Genomic DNA, 21,311 nt, shown 5'->3' with positions numbered 1-21,311 from the left:
TACGACTCTGAAGATATTTTCCAGTCCTAGGAAAACAAAGTTGTTATGTTTATGTGGTTGTCAGAAACTAATCCCTTCTTGAGAATTCGAGAAAGTTTGAGTGACCTCTGAGCTAGCTGGCACTCACAATTAAGTTTAGTATATTCGATAGAGACCTACTGACCTAAGTCCTACGTCAAATCTATAGGAGATATTATTCCAATGCGTAGAGCCTATTGGGAATATTGGAACTACACTACAGGGTGGGCGAGGAAGGTGGTTAGCTGGTCTTCGGTAACTTTGCTCCAGCAGCGGCGAGGTATCTGTTGGGAGCGGTGGTGTGAGGTGGGTTTTAGGAAGGTGAAGTGGATGCAGCAATGGTCGGTCCAGTGGAGTTCGTGGTGTGGTTGAAGGAGACGTGGGGGCTTGCGGAGAAGATGGGGTCGAGCGCGTGGCCGGCGGAGTGGGTGGGTGTAGTGACGAGTTGTCTGAGTCCGAGGTTGGCTAGGTTGTTGATCAGGGTGGTGGAGTTGGTGTCGTCGTTGTTCTCGAGGTGGAAGTTCAGGTCCCCGAGGAGGATGTAATCTGTGGAGGTGAGGGCGTGTGTGCTGACAAAGTCAGTGATGGAGTCGCTGAACTGTGGTCGGGGTCCGGGGGGTCTGTAGACGAGGGTTTCTCTGAGGGTGGTGTTGGGGTCGGTGTGAATCTGGAAGTGCAGGTGTTGTGGGTGCTGGTTGAGACTCTGAGGGTGTTCCTGTGGACCACCATTGTCCCAGTCTTTAAAAAGGTAACAGAGATAGCACCCAATGTTGCAGGCCAATATCCATGCTGGATTCAGTGGTTAAGGTGGTTGGATGCATTTTACTGGACAGGCTGACCAATTGTGCAGATGAAAATAACATCCTTGCAGATGTCCGATATGGTTCCCACCCGGGGAGGTCAACAGTGGATCAATGCTTGAATCTGTTCATGATCCTTAACAAGTACACAGTGTCCGGCTCTGGTACCATTTATCTGGCCTTTATGGACCTGTCCTCTGCATTCAATCGAGTGAACAGAAGTAAGCTTTGGGAGACTTTGTCAACCTTGGGGATGGACAAAGATATTATCCTCGTTTTACAAGATCTTCATATGGACACTAAAGTGGAGGTACGTTAAACCAAAGATCTTAAGGTCACTCTGTAGTTTTCAATCCAGAGAGGGGTCTGGCAGTGCTGTATATTGGCCACTTTTTTAATTCAACTTATATATTAACAACTTGGAGAAGGTACTAGTGGACAAAAGGGTGGATTTCCCACAGGTGGGATGGCCCGATCTGGCAGATTTACTGTAAGCTGATGACTCCGTCCTCATGGCCCGGACTGCGAGGGTGCTGCAAACGTGCAATTTATAGAAGATCGAGACCTGTTGGTTAAGAACTCTAACTCATATGTGATGCAGGTGGGACATAGCCCTAGGAAGTCCTTTACCTTTAAGGTTGGGACCATTCCAGTCCCAAAGATTGGTGTTTTTTCCCTATCTGGGGGTTAGCTTGGATGCTAATTTGAACTTGGGGCCATTAAAGAGCAGAACGCAAGGGAACTTTTACTGGCAAATACTGCTATTTTTAACTTTGCCTCCCGTTTGGGCAGAAGACCGATAGGGACACTCTTGCAAATTTATAAGGCCAAGTGTATTGGATTGGTGGCGTATGGTAGTGAAATCTGTGGTTACATCACTCACATAGAGCTGCAAATAACTGAAAACAACTTTTTGAGACAGCTCTTAAGCGCACCCCAGGGCACTTCCACCTTCATTGTATCGGATAAGCTGGGCATGGCCTATCTTTCTGACCTGTTGTCCTTCTGCCCCTTATCCTTATGGATTAAAATGTGTCTAGGGAAGGGACTTCTCTAAATATAGAGATTTTAAAGGACTGTATGGCTCTCGGCCTTGCTCATTATATTCCCTGGCTCAATTACATTCATGAGGGTTTTAGGAGTCTAGGAAGAGCAGATCTGTTTTGCAACCCGGAATCATTCAGCAGGAAGAAATTGGTCTGGGTAAAGGAGGCCATATTAAAACAGCAATTGGCAGACAAGGAGGATCGTGAGCTAAGAAAGTCCAGTATACATAGATTTATCATATTGAAACAGCTCAATCTACGGAACCATATATTTTAGGGCTTTCCAGCTCCTAAGATCGTTTTATATTGCCCAGGTTCCGCTTTGACCTGTTCCATCTCCTTTTCACCTACCCACATGGGCAGAGTGAAGGTCAGCATCTGTTGCTCTGTGACTGCGACAAGTCTCCACAGAATATGCTCCACTTTTTAATATTTTGTGGTTTTTATGAACTACAGAGGAAGACCTACATTATCCCTATTTTAAAAAAGGCATATTTTAGACTAGTGCGTTCCGCTTAAATTTTTTATCAATGCTTTCAGAGACTACTGTATTCCATGTTCTAAGTCTTTTTAAGTCCGCAGTTAGGCATAGATACAGTTGTGATTAATTGTTAAGGGTAGATCAGGGATGGACGTGATGTTATTTTGGTGTTCCCTTTTTACCTTCTATTTATTTTCATTTTTTATTATGTTTATTTTATTGAAACAGTGTATCTTACAGCAGATGTTCTACAGATATGGCGTCTAAGAAGATACTTTGTAGATTAGACTTTTATTTTTATTTTTACAAAAGCTGAATTAAATATTGTTGTTGTCGATTTGGAAATATTTTTTACTTTGATAGTTTTTTTTTCTTGAATACTTTTTTGACTCAGATGTTTTTATGTATCTGTAGAAGAGTTGGTTGGACCTTTGATGCAATATTATCGGGATTATGTAAATATCTTTAAGAGAGAAAATACATTTAGACGCACAATTCCTTATAAAGGAACATCCTAAGATTTATGGAAACAACATAACGAGCAAAATCACATTTAGGTGTAATTATGGAAACAACTCAAGAAGCAAAATCACATTTAGGTGGAAAATTACCAATGGTCCAAAGTCAGAACTAGTGTGATTAAAACTCACTCAAATACAAATCAAAAGTGCATTAGTAAGATGTCAAATCAGATATAAGTTGTACATCAGTATGAAATCACATTTGATTGTCAGCCCACAGTGGTGCAAAACCACCCTGCCTACACCTTCAGCAAAAGTGTGGGAAACCTTTATGAGCACGAAAACACATTTAAGAGAAAAATCACTTTAGGTGCTAAATAGCACTTGACACAAAGTAAGCACCAAAGTCGGTTCACATTCTGAAGCAAAATGACTTTAGGGCCTGATTTAGAGTTTGGTGAATGCGTTGCTTCGTCACAAACGTAAAGGATATACCATCAAGTGTCTATCTATCTATCTATCTATCTATCTATCTATCTATCTATCTATCTATCTATCTATCTATCTATCTATCTATCTATCTATCTATCTATCTATCTATCTATCTATCTATCTATCTATCTATCTATCTATCTATCTATCCAGTTATCTGTCTGTCTCATACGCAAAATCCCTGCAACCTGTTGCTGAAAGAAGGGGCAAGACACGTAGAGAAGTTAGCAGGGAAGAGTGCTAAGCATAAAAGTCCAGATGTAGGTAAACGGTATTAAGGAATCGGTATCTCCGATGCACGTAAAGATTCGGTAAAAATTACCAAAACGGTAATAATCGGTAAAAAATACAGAATCGGAAGGTATCGGTAAATTTAAAAAAATCTGAAACCCCAATACCGATTCGTAAATACCGAATTCAATACCGAATCGGTAAATACCGAATTGGTAATTCTAAAATTCGGAATTTGATGAATCATCCAATCCTGTGCATCCCAATTACCTCTCAAACAGAACGTGGCCACACCCAGGCAGCTGCACTGAACCTGGAGCTGACTGTGACACAGGTAGCTGAGCCGAGGAGCCAGGAGCAAACAGCCTCTCATTTTCACCAAAAAAAAACAACCAACTTTGGAAAATGGCAAACCAGGAGAGAGAGAAGGAGGGAGCAGAAAGAAAAAGGAAGATGACGTTTAGTGAATAGGAGCTGGAGGTCCTCATCGAAGACGTCAGCAAGGACCATGAAAAGCTTTTTGGCAAGCAGTCCCTCCGTGTGCCAGAGTCGCAGAAGAGACAGATCTGGCTTGGGATCCAGAGCAAAATAAATGCCATTGGTGCCACCCAGCACTCCATTGAGGACATTAAGAAAAGGTGGTATGACCGGAGGAAGATAGCGAAGGCAAGGATGGCGGAGAGGCAGAGACAGGCCAGCAAAACTGGTGGAGGGAGGAGCAGAGCACCTGCACCAACAGCACTGGAACTCATGGTAGAGTCCACCCTCCAGCCGGAGATTGTGAGCGGCTTAGGAGACGCTGACAGCTTTGGCAGAGCTGTCAGAAAACAAGGTAAGATGCATGCCCAGCATACTGTGCTTCCCCCTCCCCAACCCCAATCCCCAGAGAGGCATAGGGACTCCTACTCCAGTCCATGTTTTACACATACCCTGCAATGCATCGTGGGAGATGAAGTCTCAGGAAACACATGTTCAGAACAGTCAGTCTAGCAAACCCAAAAGCATGTGACAGCAATTAGCAAGCAGAGGACAGTCAGTGTGATTGGCAGGCATAATGTTTAATGCAATGAAAATGCTGCCAGATAAGTGAGTATATCTACATTCTGTCATTACAGGCGAGACATCTCGCAGTGCACCAGAGGGGAGCAGAGGGAAGGCACCCAAGCCAGAGGGAAGACAACAGGAGGAGGAGCAGTCGCCTGCAGGGCACACTACCACCGCACCACCACCAATAACTTCTCCATCCCCACCATCACCTCAGCTCCAGACAATACCGCCATCACCACCAACTCCATCCCCACTGCCACAATCAACACCACCACCACCACAGTCAGGCAGGAGGCATGCCGTGGCCACCCTCCAGCAGATGAAGGTGTCGGAGGAGGAGGGCACAGAAGGCCAACAGTCACCAGTGGCTGAGGACGGCAACATGGAAAGGTCTGAGACACCTTCAGAGCACGCCCACACATCCTCCAGATGCCGCAGGGTAAAACCAACCAGTCCTCAAATCTCGGAGCAAGGTGACAGTGTGTTTGCTGGGCTGGAAGGCAACATACTGACGGTCCAGCGCCTGCAATGGAGGGTGATGCGGTCAATGCATAGGGAGATATCACACATGAACGCGCAAATGCATGAGTGACGTGGCGTCGGCTGTGAGGCAGCTCTGCAGGGAGAGGCAGAGACTTGATGCATATATTCCAAGGCAGTGAACCGGCTGTCCACTGCTACCTCCCTCATGTGCAGACGGTCAATAGCCATGCAGGAGGAGATGGCACATTGTAGTATGGATGTGGCTAGGGGGATGGTGACAATGACCTCAGCACTGGAACTGCTGCAGACCAAGAAGGTGGCCAGTACGACAGAGGGGGGGACAGTGAGGAGCCTACTAGCTGTATTAGCATTACGCTCTCTCCCACCGAGAGCAGGAGGCCCAGTGAACGCCACAGCACTGCCCAGGGACATACTGGCAGTTCAGACAGTGGGGCCAAGGAACGTGGCAGTGCAGCACGTGGGAGCAGGAAATAGAGCCAACTAGGATTCGGGACTCACGTGATGGGTGATGTAACCCATGTCTGTATGGACACTGGTTTTGATCTTGATGGTATGCTTATTAAACACCATCACACAAATACAGTAACTGGCTATGTCTCCTTACTCACTCAGAAATAGTTGCAAGTTATCTCAGCCCGTCTGTGTCTCCCATCCGGTGATGCTTCCACACCAGCTGTGCTGGGCTCTGGCTGTGGATTGTCTTCGCCCTCGTCCTCAGAGTCAGTTAGTTCCACTGCTGTTCCTTTCTTTGTGGCAAGGTTATGTAGCATTGCACATGCTGCTATTATTTTGCAGCAGATGATGGGGGGTACTGACGTGCACCTCCACTTTTGTGGAGGCAACGGAACCTGCTTTTTAGCAGTCCAAAGGTGCGCTCCACAACGTTGCGTGTGCTCTTATGTGCCACATTGTATCTCCTCTCCCTTGGGGTGGATGGGTTAGTAGGAAAGACTGGAGGGCATATGCGCTGTCACCTAAATGTAAAAGAAAGTGCCATTATTTTGTGTCACCAATTGGTGAATTTAAGGTATCACATTGATTTACCTAGTAGGTATCCTTCTCCGAATTCACCAGCAGCCAGACGTGTATAAATACCACTGTTCCTGAATATGTAGGAGTCGTGGGTACTCCCTGGGAATTTAGCAACAATGTCAGTGATGATGAAGTTTGCATCACATATCACCTGCACGTTGATGGGGTGAGTGGATTTGCTGTTGCTGTAAATGTATTCTGTAGCTGCTGGTGGGCAGATTGGTATGTGGGTCCCATCGATGCAGCCTATTACGTGTGGGAACTGTGCCTTTTGGTAGAAATCCAGCTTTGTCTTCTGCAGCTCCGCCTGTGAGCTGGGGAAGCTTATGTAATGATGCATTATGTCCATCATGGCGTCCAGGAAGGTGTTGAAAAAACGGGATAGGCAGCTCTGTGACACACCACCTGCTGCGGCTATCACACCCTGGTAACTTCCTGATGCCAGGAGGTGCAGACAACAGAGCACCTGTACATGGGTGGGTATTGCATGCGCCCATGGTGTCTGATGCTCAAGATATGGTTCCAGTTCCCGTATCAGGTCAAGGATGGTGTGTGGGTGTAGCCTGTACCTGTCATGGATTTCTGGCTCAGTCATTTGGAACAGTGTGACAAGCAGTCTGTACACACACTCTTCCCGTCTCCAAAACCTCACTCCTGCTGCTCTCAAAACGTAGTCGCCTTGCTATGACGTAGAGGGCTGCCATTGTATTCATACTGTTGCATTTTGGGGCTGTTTTTATGCACTGCACCTGATTACCACCTGCTCTGGATCAGTGGTAACTAACGATTCGTTAATATCGATTTTGGACAAAGTTCCGTATTACCGAATTTTGTACATCGTAATTCTGATTTTTTTTTACCGATTCCTTATTTACCGATTCAGTATTTTTTGTTTCGGTGTTCACCGATCGGTAAATAAGGAATCGGTAACTATTTCCCTTGGATTTACCGATTTGTTATTACCAATGGTATTCTGTAATACATACATCGCACAGGGCTAAATACCAGTCGGTAAAGCCGAATTTTACCGAATTTCGGCTTTACCGTCCGGTATTTAGCCACCTACATCTAGCCCAAAGATGGGTGGAAGGAGCGCCAAATTCACCATAAACTCCTCAGTCCAGTACTGTAGTCCATGATTTTTTTTTATTCAAAATCTTTTTCAAACTCAAAGAATTTCCAACAGAGAAAGTGTCCAATCCAAAGTAAATTTGAAGAAATATTCCATGCAAATCTATGCTTCCTTGTCCGCGAAAAATCACAACTCAAAACAGCCTACGTGTTTCGTCCTTCTAAGACATCATCAGGGCTGTGAAATAATAAAACAACAAAAAATCATAATTCAGTAATGATTATACAAAATCTGATAAACACATATACAAGTTTTAAATACATTGAAACAATCCACAGTGGCAATTAAATTTAATTGCACAAATTGCCACAAGCTCACAATTATCCTGCCTATATTCCATTCTAACATGTACAATAGAAAAACAGAAGAGTTCATTAAAAATTATAAATAAGATCGAATCCACCACCCTCTACATGACATTCCGTATTCCTACACAGAACCTACTTCGTGATTGCATGTAAATAAAAAGTATAAGTATGAGAACATACCTCATCAAAATGTACAGCTCATATCTGCTGCTGACTGAATCCTACTTGAATTCAAAGGATGTCTATTCATCACCGCACTCCCCATATACCGGGATCTTTCTATTCAAACCACCTATCAAAGTAAAATTGAAAAATATGAATAATGTAAAAAATGTGGTCTCAAATAATGATGGGGTGTTATTAGAAGGGTGTGAACCCTTCCCTATCAAAATCTGCAATTCCTTGCTTCAATTGCATGAAGTCCTGTATATCACAGTGGGAATATACCAGTCCTTACCCACCACTCTCATTCTGTGGACCTATGCTGAACCTTAATGCCAAGAATAACATGGATTCAGTAACAGCATGATAAGACTTATGAAAAAGTGAAAAATCTCACCAATCAGAAAAACGTCCTGTTACTAATTATCTTTCAGTACCATAGCGATATCTTCACAAAAAACTCAAAATTCTGCAATATAGAAAATAGCCAACTAAGTGCCTAGTGTCTGATTACAAAAATAATTTCAACCTCAATCCCTATCTCAAAGTCTCACCTTGTCAAGCGTGTTGTATTAAGTCGAAAATCCAGGACTGGCGACTGTAGGTCATGATAAATCCACTATGCACCGCTGCCTTCACCGCAGTCGCATTAAATTCTCCCATCCGCCAATCACGATTCAGCTAATTACTGCCTAATTACTGTCCCAGGTTGTGCCCTTTATGGTCCGCTACGCCCTCAACCTATCAGGCAAATGTAAAAGGCTCCGCTTCCTGCCAAGTTGAATTAGCCAATCACCATGCTTTCAAATTTTCACATCTACAGTCTCCTCTCTGGTCCGCTATCCAACAATGACTGTTTCCTTCCTAACCAGAAATAGTTTGTTAGACCAATCAGCTGGTAGCAAAGTCCGAAAGCCCGTAAGAATTAGATAGAGATTAACCAGCCGCATCATTGTTTATAACTGTGCAAATAGTTGTCCCGCTGCCGTGATTCCTACTCGTGTGCGTTAGACCTATACGAGTTCCGTGAACCCGATGTTATTAAGAAATATCTCCTCCATATATTATCTTCAACAAAGAGGAAAAAAGAGCGTAACCCCCAGATGCATCAAGAACCTAATTTGCTATTCCTTAATAGCGAAAAATAACGATTCACTATTAAGGAATAGCAAAATGCAATGCATGAAGAAATCACAAAAAAAATAGTGATTTCTTAAAATTGCTTAATTGCGACTCGCAAATTGCGACTCGCAATTAAAGAATACCTCCCCATTCATTCCAATGGGCCTAGAGGCCCATAGGAATGAATGGGAAGACATTCTCAATTTGCGAATCGCAATTAGCGAATTGCAAATTGAGAATGCTATTTCAAGGGTACAAGGGTGTCCAAAGGACACCCTGTTGCACCCCTGAAATGTATCTGTGCACATATGTTGCACCCACACATGCCCTTAGGGCATGTGTGTGCGCAACATGAAACTTTGAAAAATGCACTTTAGTGCATTTTTCAAAGTTTTTGCAAATTACCATGAAGTTCAACTTCATGGTAATTTGCGAGCCCTATTAGCGAAATCCCTATTTTTAAACTTTAATGCATTGCATTTAAGGACTCTCAATTTGAGATTCCTCAAATGCAAGGAATCGCAATTTTGCAATTTCCTAATTTGCGATTTTTGCATTTCGGATGATGCATCCCAAATGCAAAAATACCGGTCGCAAAGGGGCAGATTCTCAGAATCTGCCCCTTTGCGAGCGTATTTTAGCTTGATGCATCTGGGCCTAAGTGTGTACCTTGGCAATGTAACAAAATATCATTCTCGCCCGTAATGCGGTCTACATTTAACTCAATATCCTGACGGGCTGAATCTATCATAACACCACAAATATAAACGCCTGTTTAATCGCCACGTAGAAACTATGTTGTTAATCTCCTAAATAATCTAAGCATCATTAGTTAAATTACTCCACTTGGCATTGTAATTCATTCGCCATGAGGAATATTGGACGGAATAGGGATATTAGTGCAGACCTCGACACAGTATTAAAAAATGTTTGAATCAAGAAAATACATGTCGGAAAATAAGACATGCACTCCATCATTATTATACGACGCAAATAGCAAAATATTTCTGTAACCATTAACCATCACGTGGTATGCATATCATCATCTCCTTTGAATATATTAAACCACTATTAAGCATGTAGATAATCTTATAATATGGAGTTTAAGCAAGTATTACAAGTTCACCTTCATGACAGGTGAGAAAACGATTCTACAACTATGAAACACTCTCCAATTCTCAGAAGTCATGGCTAAATTCACCAAATCAAAATCAAATTGGGCCAATGCTAGTGTCACATCCAAAAATTGTGATGTCATTCAGAAGCCTAGCACCTAGTGATCAAGATTATTGAAACCTAACATCAGCTACAGTTAGATATGTATACAATCACCAAACCCTTATTACATAAAAGTCCTTGAATTAAAGAAAATAATGAAGCTCAGTATCACTATTCAATCCTGCCATCACAGTCCTACACCTGCTGATTCATCTGGCCTCCTGCTGCCTGATATTCAGTTCCCAATCTCCTCCTCGTTTTCTAGGGATAATCTTCTGAATACCATGAAACTTGATCTTGTTCAGCATATTATGATTATCTCTAATATGCTGATAGAACAGTGATCTATTATCTCGATTAGTGATAGTTCTTTTGTGTTCCAGTATCTTCAGGTTAAGCATCAGTTTCGTGCTGCCAATGTACACTTTGTTGCATTCACATAAGATAGTGTAAACTACACCTATGCTATTACAGTTGATAAACTCCATAATCATGTATGTGTGTTTCGTGTTATAAGAAAAAACCTTAATCTTATTCAATCTTACAATGCATATATTGCATGATCCACACACATAAAATCCATTTGTTGGTTTCGGAAGCCAGTTTGAATCCCTAATAGCAATAGGTCCAAATAGTTTCTCGTGACCATCTGCTTGATTGTTGGACTTCTCCTGAAGGTTACCTCAGGTTTGTCCTTTATGAGGTGCATCAAACCTGGTACCCCTTTTCACAAATTCCATTTTTTTCCCAAAGCTTTAAAAATGTTATCTTCCTGTGCACTATATGTGGTAACAAATGCTAGTCGTTCCCTCGAATGATCTTTCTGTTTTTGTTCTAGGGTAGACTGTCTTTTAACATTCATTACCCTTCCTCTTGCTTTCAATAAGTCCTGCTGACTGTAACCCCTCTGCTGTAACCTGTTTTGTAGTTGATCTAGTTCAATGTTGAAGACCTCATCCTTGCTACAATTCCTCCTATTTCTTATCATTTCTCCATAAGGGATCCCCCAAATCACTGACACTGGATGAGCACTATCCGCTCGGAGTATCATCGGGATTATGTAAATATCTTTAAGAGAGAAAATACATTTAAACGCACAATTCCTTTTAATGGATCATCCTCAGATTTATGGAAACAACTTAACATTCAAAATCACATTTAGGTGTAATTATGGAAACAATTCAAGGAGCAAAATCACATTTAGGTGGAAAATTACCAATGGTCCAACGTCAGAACTAGTGTGATGAAAACTCACTCAGCACAAACCAAAAGTGCATTAGTAAGATGTCAAATCAGGTATAAGTTGTGCATCAGTATGAAATCACATTTGATTGTCAGCCCACAGAGGTGCAAAACCACCCTGCCTACACCTTCAGCAAAAGTGTGGGAAACCTTTATGAGCACGAAAACACATTTAAGAGAAAAATCACTTTTAGGTGCAAAATAGCACTTGACACAAAGTAAGCACCAAATTCGGTTCACATTCTGAAGCAAAATGACTTTAGGGCCTGATTTAGAGTTTGGTGAATGGGTTACTTTGTCACAAACGTAACGGATATACCATCTGCCTTATTACAAGTATCTATCTATCTATCTATCTATCTATCTATCTATCTATCTATCTATCTATCTATCTATCTATCTATCTATCTATCTATCTATCTATCTATCTATCTGTCTGTCTGTCTGTCTGTCTGTCTGTCTGTCTGTCTGTCTGTCTCATACGCAAAATACCTGCAACCTGTTGCTGAAAGGAGGGACAAGAAACGCAGAGAGGTTAGCAGGGAAGAGTGCTAAGTAAAAGCGGGAGTCCAGGAATAGCTATTACGAAAAGCCTAAGTAAAACTACGGGTATATGGGTCTTTTTGGACAATGTGCAGAGACGTTTTAAGGCATCGGCAAAGTGGACTATGGCCCGGGCCCCAGCCTTTCAGGGGGCCCCCTGATAGAGCCAACTCTGTTTTGAAAAGAATCTTGCCCTGGCGTTTTTGAATAATTCTTAAAAGATTGTTTTAAATACTGTTTTCCTTTATTTTATTTTTGATGTGGGTGATGTGTGAGAGTCTATTACTGACATTTTACAGAGAAATGTGTTCATGTGTCATGCAACAGCCATAAAAAAGTTTCTTTAAGATAAAAAAGGACCTCATATATAAGAAATGGAAGGGTGTCACATGGATTATTTGAAGTAAAATTAGTGAGCTGCTGCTGTTACAATATTAAAAACATACCTCACTATCCCTGAATATTAGACGTTTGCACAATTAGAATTTGGACGAGTGTGCCTGTGCACTGTCAGTGACTTGGCCAAAGAGCGCATGACTCAGCTGAAATTGGAACATAAATTCATAGCTGTTCCGAACAAAGGCCTTCAAAATATGTTTGGGCCAGGAACCCTAAAATGCTTAGGATGCCCCAGGCAATGTGGGCAATCAGCCAAGATTCAGGTGATGAAAAGCTCTTGAAGTCAAAATAAATGAATTACAGAACTCAAACTTAAAAAAGCATTCAATGTAGCATAAATCCGGGGACTAGCAATTTTGTAAAACCATTTTGAGTAATTTCTAACGAACAATGCGACGAATTTGTACATTCTGGAAACGCTAAAGGAAAAACTAATATCATTCAAAATATGGATGTAGTCAAACAGAAACTATCACGTTGCAATTTAAACTAAAAAGTGCATGAATCTAAAACAAAACAATTTGAACAGTCTAGCACGGCATTAGTTCTATGCTTCAATGTGCTTCTTAATACATAGAGGCTGAATAGGGTATGCTATATATTTGTATAGCGTGTTTTGCCCTTCTTAGGTCAACTCAAAGCACTCTGGTAGAATAGGAGAGATGAAGTATAGAAACTAGGAAATAAAAAATGAAGGATCCGTTATGAGGGAATTAGAACGAGCGTTGTGTATAAAATTGTCTTTCCAGAGTGATAGAATCTCATCGAACAGCAGCAGTGCACTGTGGGCAGCCAGCTTTAGCCGAATGCCCGGCTTGTAGGGAGGAATTCAACCATAGAGCTAAGAGGAGGGAGGGGGCGGGAGATAAAGGCGAGGGACAGGTAGGCGCATCAGTAGAGTTAATGAAGGTTTTGTTCGGGAGTTACACATTATTTACAGCTTGGGGATTCTTGGACAGGCTAGTGGGAGACCCTGGAAGGAAGGAGCCTGCCAAAGCCTCACCACAAAAACTTTCACGTCCAAAAATGTATATATTTACCTATCGGCATACATTAGAGGGCGCGTGTGAAAGCAGACTGGATGAGGCTTTGTTACCGTGGGGCGCATGAAACCTATGAAGAAAGAGGTCTCGGGGCTCCTAGAGGTCTTTGCTTCAGACATCACCTGCCCATGTATGGCCCGGACTGGGCTCAAGGCCGCCTCCTCCTAAATTGCCAATCTGTTCCGGTGGGGCCTCTGAACTTCTACCTGACTGATCCTGCTTAGTAACTTTTCATGTTCGGGGTTTTATTAGCCTCATGGCGAATTGGAAGAATGTCTAGAGGGGAGGTTACATATGAAGTGATAATACTGCTAGGCTGTCTGTCATGCGCCAGGCGTGCATGTGCTTCTCTGCTGTTGGCCCAAACCCAAGCCTACCACACTTTTAAAGGGTCCAGATTGTCGGTAAATCTCACTATTTGCAAAGATGCTTTTGTACTCTGGAGTTGAGCCTTCTACCTTGTCTAGCACATGGAATTTATGTTGCTAAATGTCTTCTTGTGCTTTGCAGGGCGACGGCGGAGGCCCACTCATGTGCCTAGATTCGGAAACTCGCCTCTTTTTTGTGATTGGAGTCACCAGCTGGGGAAAAGGTTGCACTAAGCCATGGAAACCGGGAGTCTACAGCTCTACTAAGGACTTTAAAGACTGGATTGTAAATATTATCTCGAGGGAAAACAGCACCGCACCCCGAACCACAGAACCCCCCCTCCCAGAACCCCCCCTCCCAGAACCCTCCATCCCAGATGTGCTTTCAGACACCATGTCTCCAGCCAAGCGCCTTGCACCACCCCCCATCCCAGAACCCTCCATCCCATATGTGGATGCAGACACCTTGTCTCCAGCCAAGCGCCTTGCCCCAGAGCCAAAGCCGTATCCTATCAAGAACACGCAAAAGGGAATTCTGCTAATCCCTGGCCTTACCAGACAAACAGTCCCGGAAGTAGGCACTACCGCCTCCCAAGTCATTGAAATGCCCCTAACCCCCGCCCACAAGCATCCCAAGCCTGTCCCAATTTATTCTCTGAACTCTTCTAATTCTTCACTAGAGGGCACGGCTGCCACAAATATCTCGCCTGGCGGGAACGAGAGCAAATACGATTTCCTGATGCCTGCTACAGACAACGCAACTCACCTTCCTATTAACAAGAGCCTTCGAAAAACTATGCAACCTGAAACTACTGAAACCAATGGCATATTGTTTTATACCCCGGAATCCCCCCCAAAGCCTAAGTCGACTAGCAAAACGCCTCCTACTTCCTCTACCACGGAAGACTCACATAAGGATCACCCCCCAGTAAAAGAGGAATTCTCCTCTACATACTATGCTATTGTGGAAGTTACTAAATCAAACCTGCCTTCCCAGGCAATGCAGCTGGTTTTTCTTGCTAATAATCCACCCACAACCATAATTTCTACCGATGAGGATGTTACACTGATCACTTCTCATAAGCAAACCGCTGTTACAGGCTTCAGTTTAATACAGTTGTTAAAGTTGACCAAGCCTACCAAGTCCATTAATCTGGGGTTCACAGTGAACTATCCCCCAGTACAAACCACTCACATACCCTCTGTGTTACTGCAGCTATTCAAAACAACAAAACCTTCCAGGATAACACAGCATATTTTTCCCTTTCAGCCTCCCTCTCCTGCTAGACAAAATGCACCAATACAAATCTCTCCAGCCCTAAAGCTGAACTACATCATCAGTGTACCACCTCGCCCACAGAAGCCCAGTGGAGTTGGGCCTTTACTATTCATGAGCGAGCAGACCATGCTGCCCCCTTTTCTGCCTCAAACCCAGGACAGCATCTACCCACCAGAGCTGTCCTTTACATCAATACCACCTACCAGATTTCCTCCAACAGCACAGCAGGGCTTTCTGAATGAGCCCACAAGTTCATTAAACATGGGGCTTGTTTTTAGGCCATACCAACCTTTACAACACAGTCCACTGGGTCTCAATCTACTGCCACCTACTTTGAACATTCCTTCTCCAGGTTCAATGTTGTTTGACCAACAGGTTATTTTCCCCCCGACCAGCCCTGACTTCATACCGGCCAAGCGTTTAGGAATGTCTTTTAAACGTCGATACCTCCTCATATGATGAATCCAGAGCCGCCTGCGTCCACCCTAAGCCCTCAATCTCAAAACTTTGCAAAGATGATAGGCTACTCTTGGTATGTCTCTGGAGTACATCTGTGCAGACAAAGTAGCTATGAGAACAATAACTACATCAGGGCTGTCCTGCAGTTTTTTATACTATACGATGTCCCTTTGGGTGTAATGTGCTGATGGTGTTGGCACTGATGAAAGGATTGCTCATCTGTATTATGCTTCTTTTTACATTTTTACTTTCGATGATTTCATTAAAAAAAACTATTAAATGGAAAAATAGGCTCGCCAATAAATTGAATCAGGAAAACGTGCCCTGCCTATATATGACCCGAACCTCGATTAATCAGAAACAAATATGTTATTAGTGGCATGCAAGAGACAGACCTGAACCACATTTTAGCCTGGAGTTGGCAAATTGAATTCTGTTTAAGGTACCTCGGTGGGTTGAGTCACGAGCTGTAGTGGCTCAGTAAGATAACTCAGAAGGTTGAGTGACTACTGCAGAGATGTGTATTCACTTCCAATGGAAAGAGACGTTATAATTTCATCTGAAAGTACCCATCAAATGTGCTGTGAACATTTTACTTAAAGCATAGTTCTGATTTCCGGAAGGTGTGCAAATATATTAATTGGATGCCTTGAAAAAGCAACATGTATCACGAAACAGGTGTTGACATGTAAAGGCTAATGGATTGGTTCCAGATTTTACTTTAATATAAGATGTAATATAATAATTGCATAATACAAATAATGTCGAACAGTTGGTTGTGGATATAATCAGTATTCAATAGAGGAAGTTGGAGTCTAGAGCTGAATATTGAGCAACAATAAAACAAATAATAAAAAGTAGACACTGTGCATAAAGAGTCATTTTGTTCAGGACACATATGAGTTTATCTTGAATTACAGTAATTAATACATACTATTAGAGGCGCTCCTAAATTCATTTCTGTAATCGACACAGTAGGTTACAAGTTGTAATCCCATTATGATGTTCAGTTGGAAACTCACTGCTTGCAGAGGTCTGTGTGTAACCTGCAGGCCACAGGTTCAGATCTAGGGGCATTCATTCTCAAGTTAAAAGTGAGCACTTCCAACAAAGAGTTCATCCAGTTACTGTCTGATGACATGCAGATTTTTGCAGCCGGTTTTCATCCAACTAAGTTAACTACAGGATTCTTTTTTGCAGGTTTGTGCATATAAGCTGAAAATAAAGTTTGACATTTCTTCAATTTAACTTAACAGACTGTCAAACGTCTTGTACCTTCCCGGTAAAGCTGTGCATTGATTCCGTGCGCACCCTCAGGATATATTGGTATGTTGTCCTGCTAGCTCACAGTGCACCATGTGCACCCCTAAACCTAATCAGTTAACAGATGGGTTATGCTACCTCAGAACATGATAAACCTGATCCCCTGAGAAAATCATGGTAACAGATCTAGAACCCTTTCACTCAGTCACTTATGCATCACCAAAGAAGTACACAAGAAACACTCAGCAAGGCATTTCAATATTCATTGCAACATTGTAATTCTTGCATAAAATACATGCACTGCGATAATCAATAGAAGGACACAGAATAGCGTAATTAGCCTTTTGCGAACAGTGATAAAGATAAACAGTTCCACCATTGTGCTAGAGCTGTGTATATACATGGGCATATAAGTACTGTGGAATAGTGTTCTCCTACCCAGCCCTGTCTACCTAGTTTTGCCTAAGGTGGATGATCTGCCAAACCCCTGTCAGGGAATCTATTTCCCCTTTACCTGTGGGTAAGTGTCAGCATGCTGCCCGACTTTGTGTAGAGTTCGACAGCATCTGTCCTATGAGGTAACAGGAATTTTCTGATCTGGAATTCCAGCATGGACCGACCTCGCAGTGTCAGTGGAGTGCTCCTCTAACCTAAACAAGGAAGTGATACTATATAAATTATAAACTGCACATATGTGGCCATGTCAGAGTCTCAGATAGGCTGCAATCTTTTATCCTAGTGTGATATTGTTGTCGCCTAGGGGACACCAACTAACAGTAACATTTGCATAAAGGAATTTTGTCCATGAACTGAATGTTTCAGGTGTCGTGATAGTGTGCCTACGAAGTGGAAATGTAAGCAATGCAGTTTCAAAGAATATTATCCTGCACAAACACCAAGCAAATGTATGTCAAAAGTCCCAGTGTAAGAAAGACGGCAATTTAAGAAAGATGGACAAGTAGAATGGTGGTGTTTCTTCCTAGACCTTTCCTAACCATGTGACAAGATACCATGAAAGTAACAGTGTTTATTCTAAATAACACGAGGCAAAAACTGATGTGACGTTTTAACCTATTGTTTACTGTAACTTTGAGGCTTTTAACAATAACCACATATCTTTCTCTAAAACCCACAAAGGAATTTGTTAAGTTTGGCAACTCCGAATCCCATTCAAGTGTGGGAGATTGTAAGACCAGAGTAGATTGGCCTTATTTCAAATTCTCTTAGTGGGCTCCCCTACCTCCTCAACTATATAAAACGACACGGGCTCATATCATTATGTGCAGACGTAGATAGGACCCCCTGCATGTTTGTTTTTCTCAAAATTGCACTATCTACAATGCGTACATTATTTCAGGAAAGTTAATGCATGAGCTGTAGACCGCTAACCTCGAAGCTCACAGAGGCAATGTGTTTCCGAGATGTGTTCTCTGTAGCCAATATATAGATTTTCCTAGTTGATGGCTGGGCTGTAGGCAGCACAATTTCTGCTAAAGCAAATTCAGAAACATCATCTGTATCTTTGCTTTAGCAGCACTAAACGGCATCCTGATGTGGCACCCTACAGAACCTGAAGCCAGAAACATGAAGATAACAAGGGGGCACTCTTGAGGCTGAAAGGTATTTTGAACAAGCAATGGCAAGCCAATAGGTTGCACGTTTTAGCTCTGGCAGTTTTTTCCTGATGCAGAAAATGGTTATAGTCAATGCTTTGCATTATTGGTGGTAAAAAAAGCCAGATCGCCGTGATGTATAGTGTTTGCATGCATTAACAGTTATGTGCATATAGGCGCCACAATGCTATGGCTGCCCCTATGTGAAGATGTGTGCGTGCATGTTTGTCATAGCGAATGCACACACATACATAGTGACACGGTGGCCATTTTGTTTTTGTTTTTTATTCGGGCCATTCCAAGACAGCAGATGGCAATCATGGAATGGTAATTAATACAAAAAATGAAAGAGCAAAGCACATTTGGGGAAAGAAGCGGAGTGTGAAAGTGGAAAAAATACAAATAGAACTCAAATGACCGAACGAACAACAGTCAAGCTGGGGCTGAGTGGGGTGAAATGTCTAACCCAATGATAAGCAATGATAAACAGGGAGGGAGTAGAGGTGCAAGGAGTCCCTGCACGGATAGGGGTTACAACAAAAGCCAAGAGGAACTGTAGGAATTGGGAACCAATGGACGACCTGGTTGTTGCAAAATCATCCTCGTGCCCTGAGCACCCACATATGTTGCTGACTGGTACTGGTGGTAAATGACTCTGACTTTCCCTGGGCTCTGCTTAACCAGGTCCAGGGCCAGTGCCATGCTAAAAACACACTTAGAATACAGTGAAAACACCTACATACACTAGGGTACACTAGGAGGTTTGGCAAGATCTAAACTTCCTTTATGTCCCTAGAATACTAGGCATGGCAGCATAGAGGGCAGCAGCCCTTTATGCACTTACATGTGTGCACTGCGGAGGGCTGAAGTCAGTTTAAAAGCAGCCCTGTGTTGCAGAACTGCTTTTAACATGTAAAGTATGCCCAGACTCGACTTTGGTGTTTGGTGCACTTAAAAATGAATAAACTATACTGTGTCCAACACTACCAGGATACACATTATATTCGTACCCCCATAAACACAGTTCCCGTATCAAGATGCTCTTTATTAAGAGATCACTGCTAGAAAATACTCGGGTGGAGGTCTGCCCTAAAATTACATCTGACCACAATCCAGTTATGCTGACTCTGCAGAAACAATTTGGAGTTAGAAAAGCGCCCCAGGCTTTTTCATCTCCCAGACACTTATTTAGCAATCCTGAATACCAGGTATATATTAGAGGAACTAAAGGTGTACCTGAATAACAATCTTGTCACAGCTAATATTGCAAATGTATGGGACTAAATGAAAGCATTTCTTAGGGGGAGACTCTGCAGTTTATTTTAGCACAAAATCGGCAGGCAGCAGAAGTGGCAGAACAGGACCGGCGTAAATACTTAAACTTAGAGTGCTAACACACTGGGGCAATCGCAGTCAGGGATATAGGGGCTCATTCAATAAATCTTCGGCTGTTAAAAGCTCAATCTAAAATCAATAGAGGGCTATTGGATAAAACCGCTACTAATTATCATAGGCATAAAACCCTGCAATATGAATATGGAGAGAGAGTGGGGCAGGTGCTGGCTGTTCTGATCGCTGACCAAAAGGCCAGGTCTAACATTAAAAGCATTAAAGCGGAGGACGGCCTGTCTTTCACTCAACCATATGATAAAGTGGAGCAGTTTAGATTGTTTTATGTGAATTTATATTCTGCTGCCTCTCCATTTAGTCAGCATACCTGTCATGAGTATCTGCATGAGAGTCGTCTGCCTCGACTTGACTCTTTGGATGCCGATGAATTACAGAAAGATATAGAGCTAATTGAAGTTGAAGATCCTATTAAGTCCCTACCTTCTGGAAAAGCTGCTGATGAGGATGCTATCTTGCTTTAATTTAATTTTTATAATGCTTTTATTGATTTAATGGCACCAGTATATATGGAATTGAGTACTCATATTACTAATGGGGATGACGCTCCCCCCTCATGGAGTGTAACCAATATTGTGATATTTCCTAAAAAGGGGAAGCCGATTGACGATAGAAGCTCTTTGCGTCCTATATCTTTAATCACTGCAGATGCCAAAATCTACTCTAAGATTCTGGCTTCTCGTTCACTCCTCTCATCCGTAAACTAGTATCAGAGCAACAGCATGGCTTTGTTCCTGGCAGAGACACAACGGCCCATATTACTACTGCGATAGCTGCCTTTGACGTCGCTTGAAAACGTAACAAACAGATTGACTTGGTTATGCTCGACGGAGAAAAGACGTTTGATAGAGTGGCCTGGGAGGCCTTATGGCTTACCATGACGAAATTTTGTCTGTGCCCCTGGTTAATCTCTTCTGTACAGAGCTGTATAAGAAGTTGGTCGCTAGAATTAAATTGAATGGCATGACATCTGCCATTTTTGATGTTCAACGGGGGACACGGCAGGGATGCCCTTTGTCCCCTCTGCTGTTTGCCCTCTATATTGAGCCATTTATAAGGCATTTGTTGCTCAATGGAGGGATTTCCCCTGTATGTCTTAATAATATGGACCTTAAGGTTACTGGATATGCTGATGATATCGCTGTCTTTTCTGCCAACACTGGAGAAGCTATCACACACATCACGCAAGAGGCTGAGTTATTCGTCTCCTTTTTGGGCTACAAGCTGAATCTAGCCAAAACTCAGACAATTGTCAACTTTCAATCGGAAGCCTTGCCTTTAGCATAAGGGGTCACACAAACAGCAACTTATCTCTGGTTATGTCTTAGTAGCCAGTTTGATGATATTGTAACTTTGAACTATAAACCCCTTCTCAAGACAATATCGGCCAAACTGCGCAGTTGGCATTGGCGCCCAAAAGTTGTCAGAACTCCTCTAAATACATAATATTGCAATATTTGACTACTGGGGCCAAAAGCTCTAGGCACCCCACTAAACCCGGATTATTGCTTTATTTTACAACTAAACAAGACAATCAGAAGTGCAGTTATCCAGCAGGCAGTAGGGCTGTGATTTGAGTGGTGCAGCAGGTGTAGTAGCACCAGGACCAGGCACCCCAGAAAACAGATAATATTGCTATAT

General features: G+C 42.6%; 1 protein-coding gene across 1 annotated transcript in view; it reads left to right on the top strand.

The window, feature by feature from the left end:
* The window catches only part of LOC147750922 (uncharacterized), a 226,309-nt gene extending 210,153 nt beyond the window's left edge, over positions 1–16,156 (top strand). Inside the window, exon 5 of the mRNA XM_086937336.1 lies at positions 13,792–16,156. Coding sequence (XP_086793462.1) covers positions 13,792–15,387 — 1,596 coding nt within the window. The 3' untranslated portion in view covers positions 15,388–16,156. The remainder of the gene's footprint in view (positions 1–13,791) is intronic.
* Positions 16,157–21,311: the final 5,155 nt, after the last annotated feature.

This window comes from Lissotriton vulgaris, chromosome 1_1, assembly GCF_964263255.1.
Source record: "Lissotriton vulgaris chromosome 1_1, aLisVul1.2, whole genome shotgun sequence".
Lineage (NCBI taxonomy): Eukaryota > Metazoa > Chordata > Amphibia > Caudata > Salamandridae > Lissotriton > Lissotriton vulgaris.
This window is presented reverse-complemented; position numbering and strand designations above follow the sequence as displayed.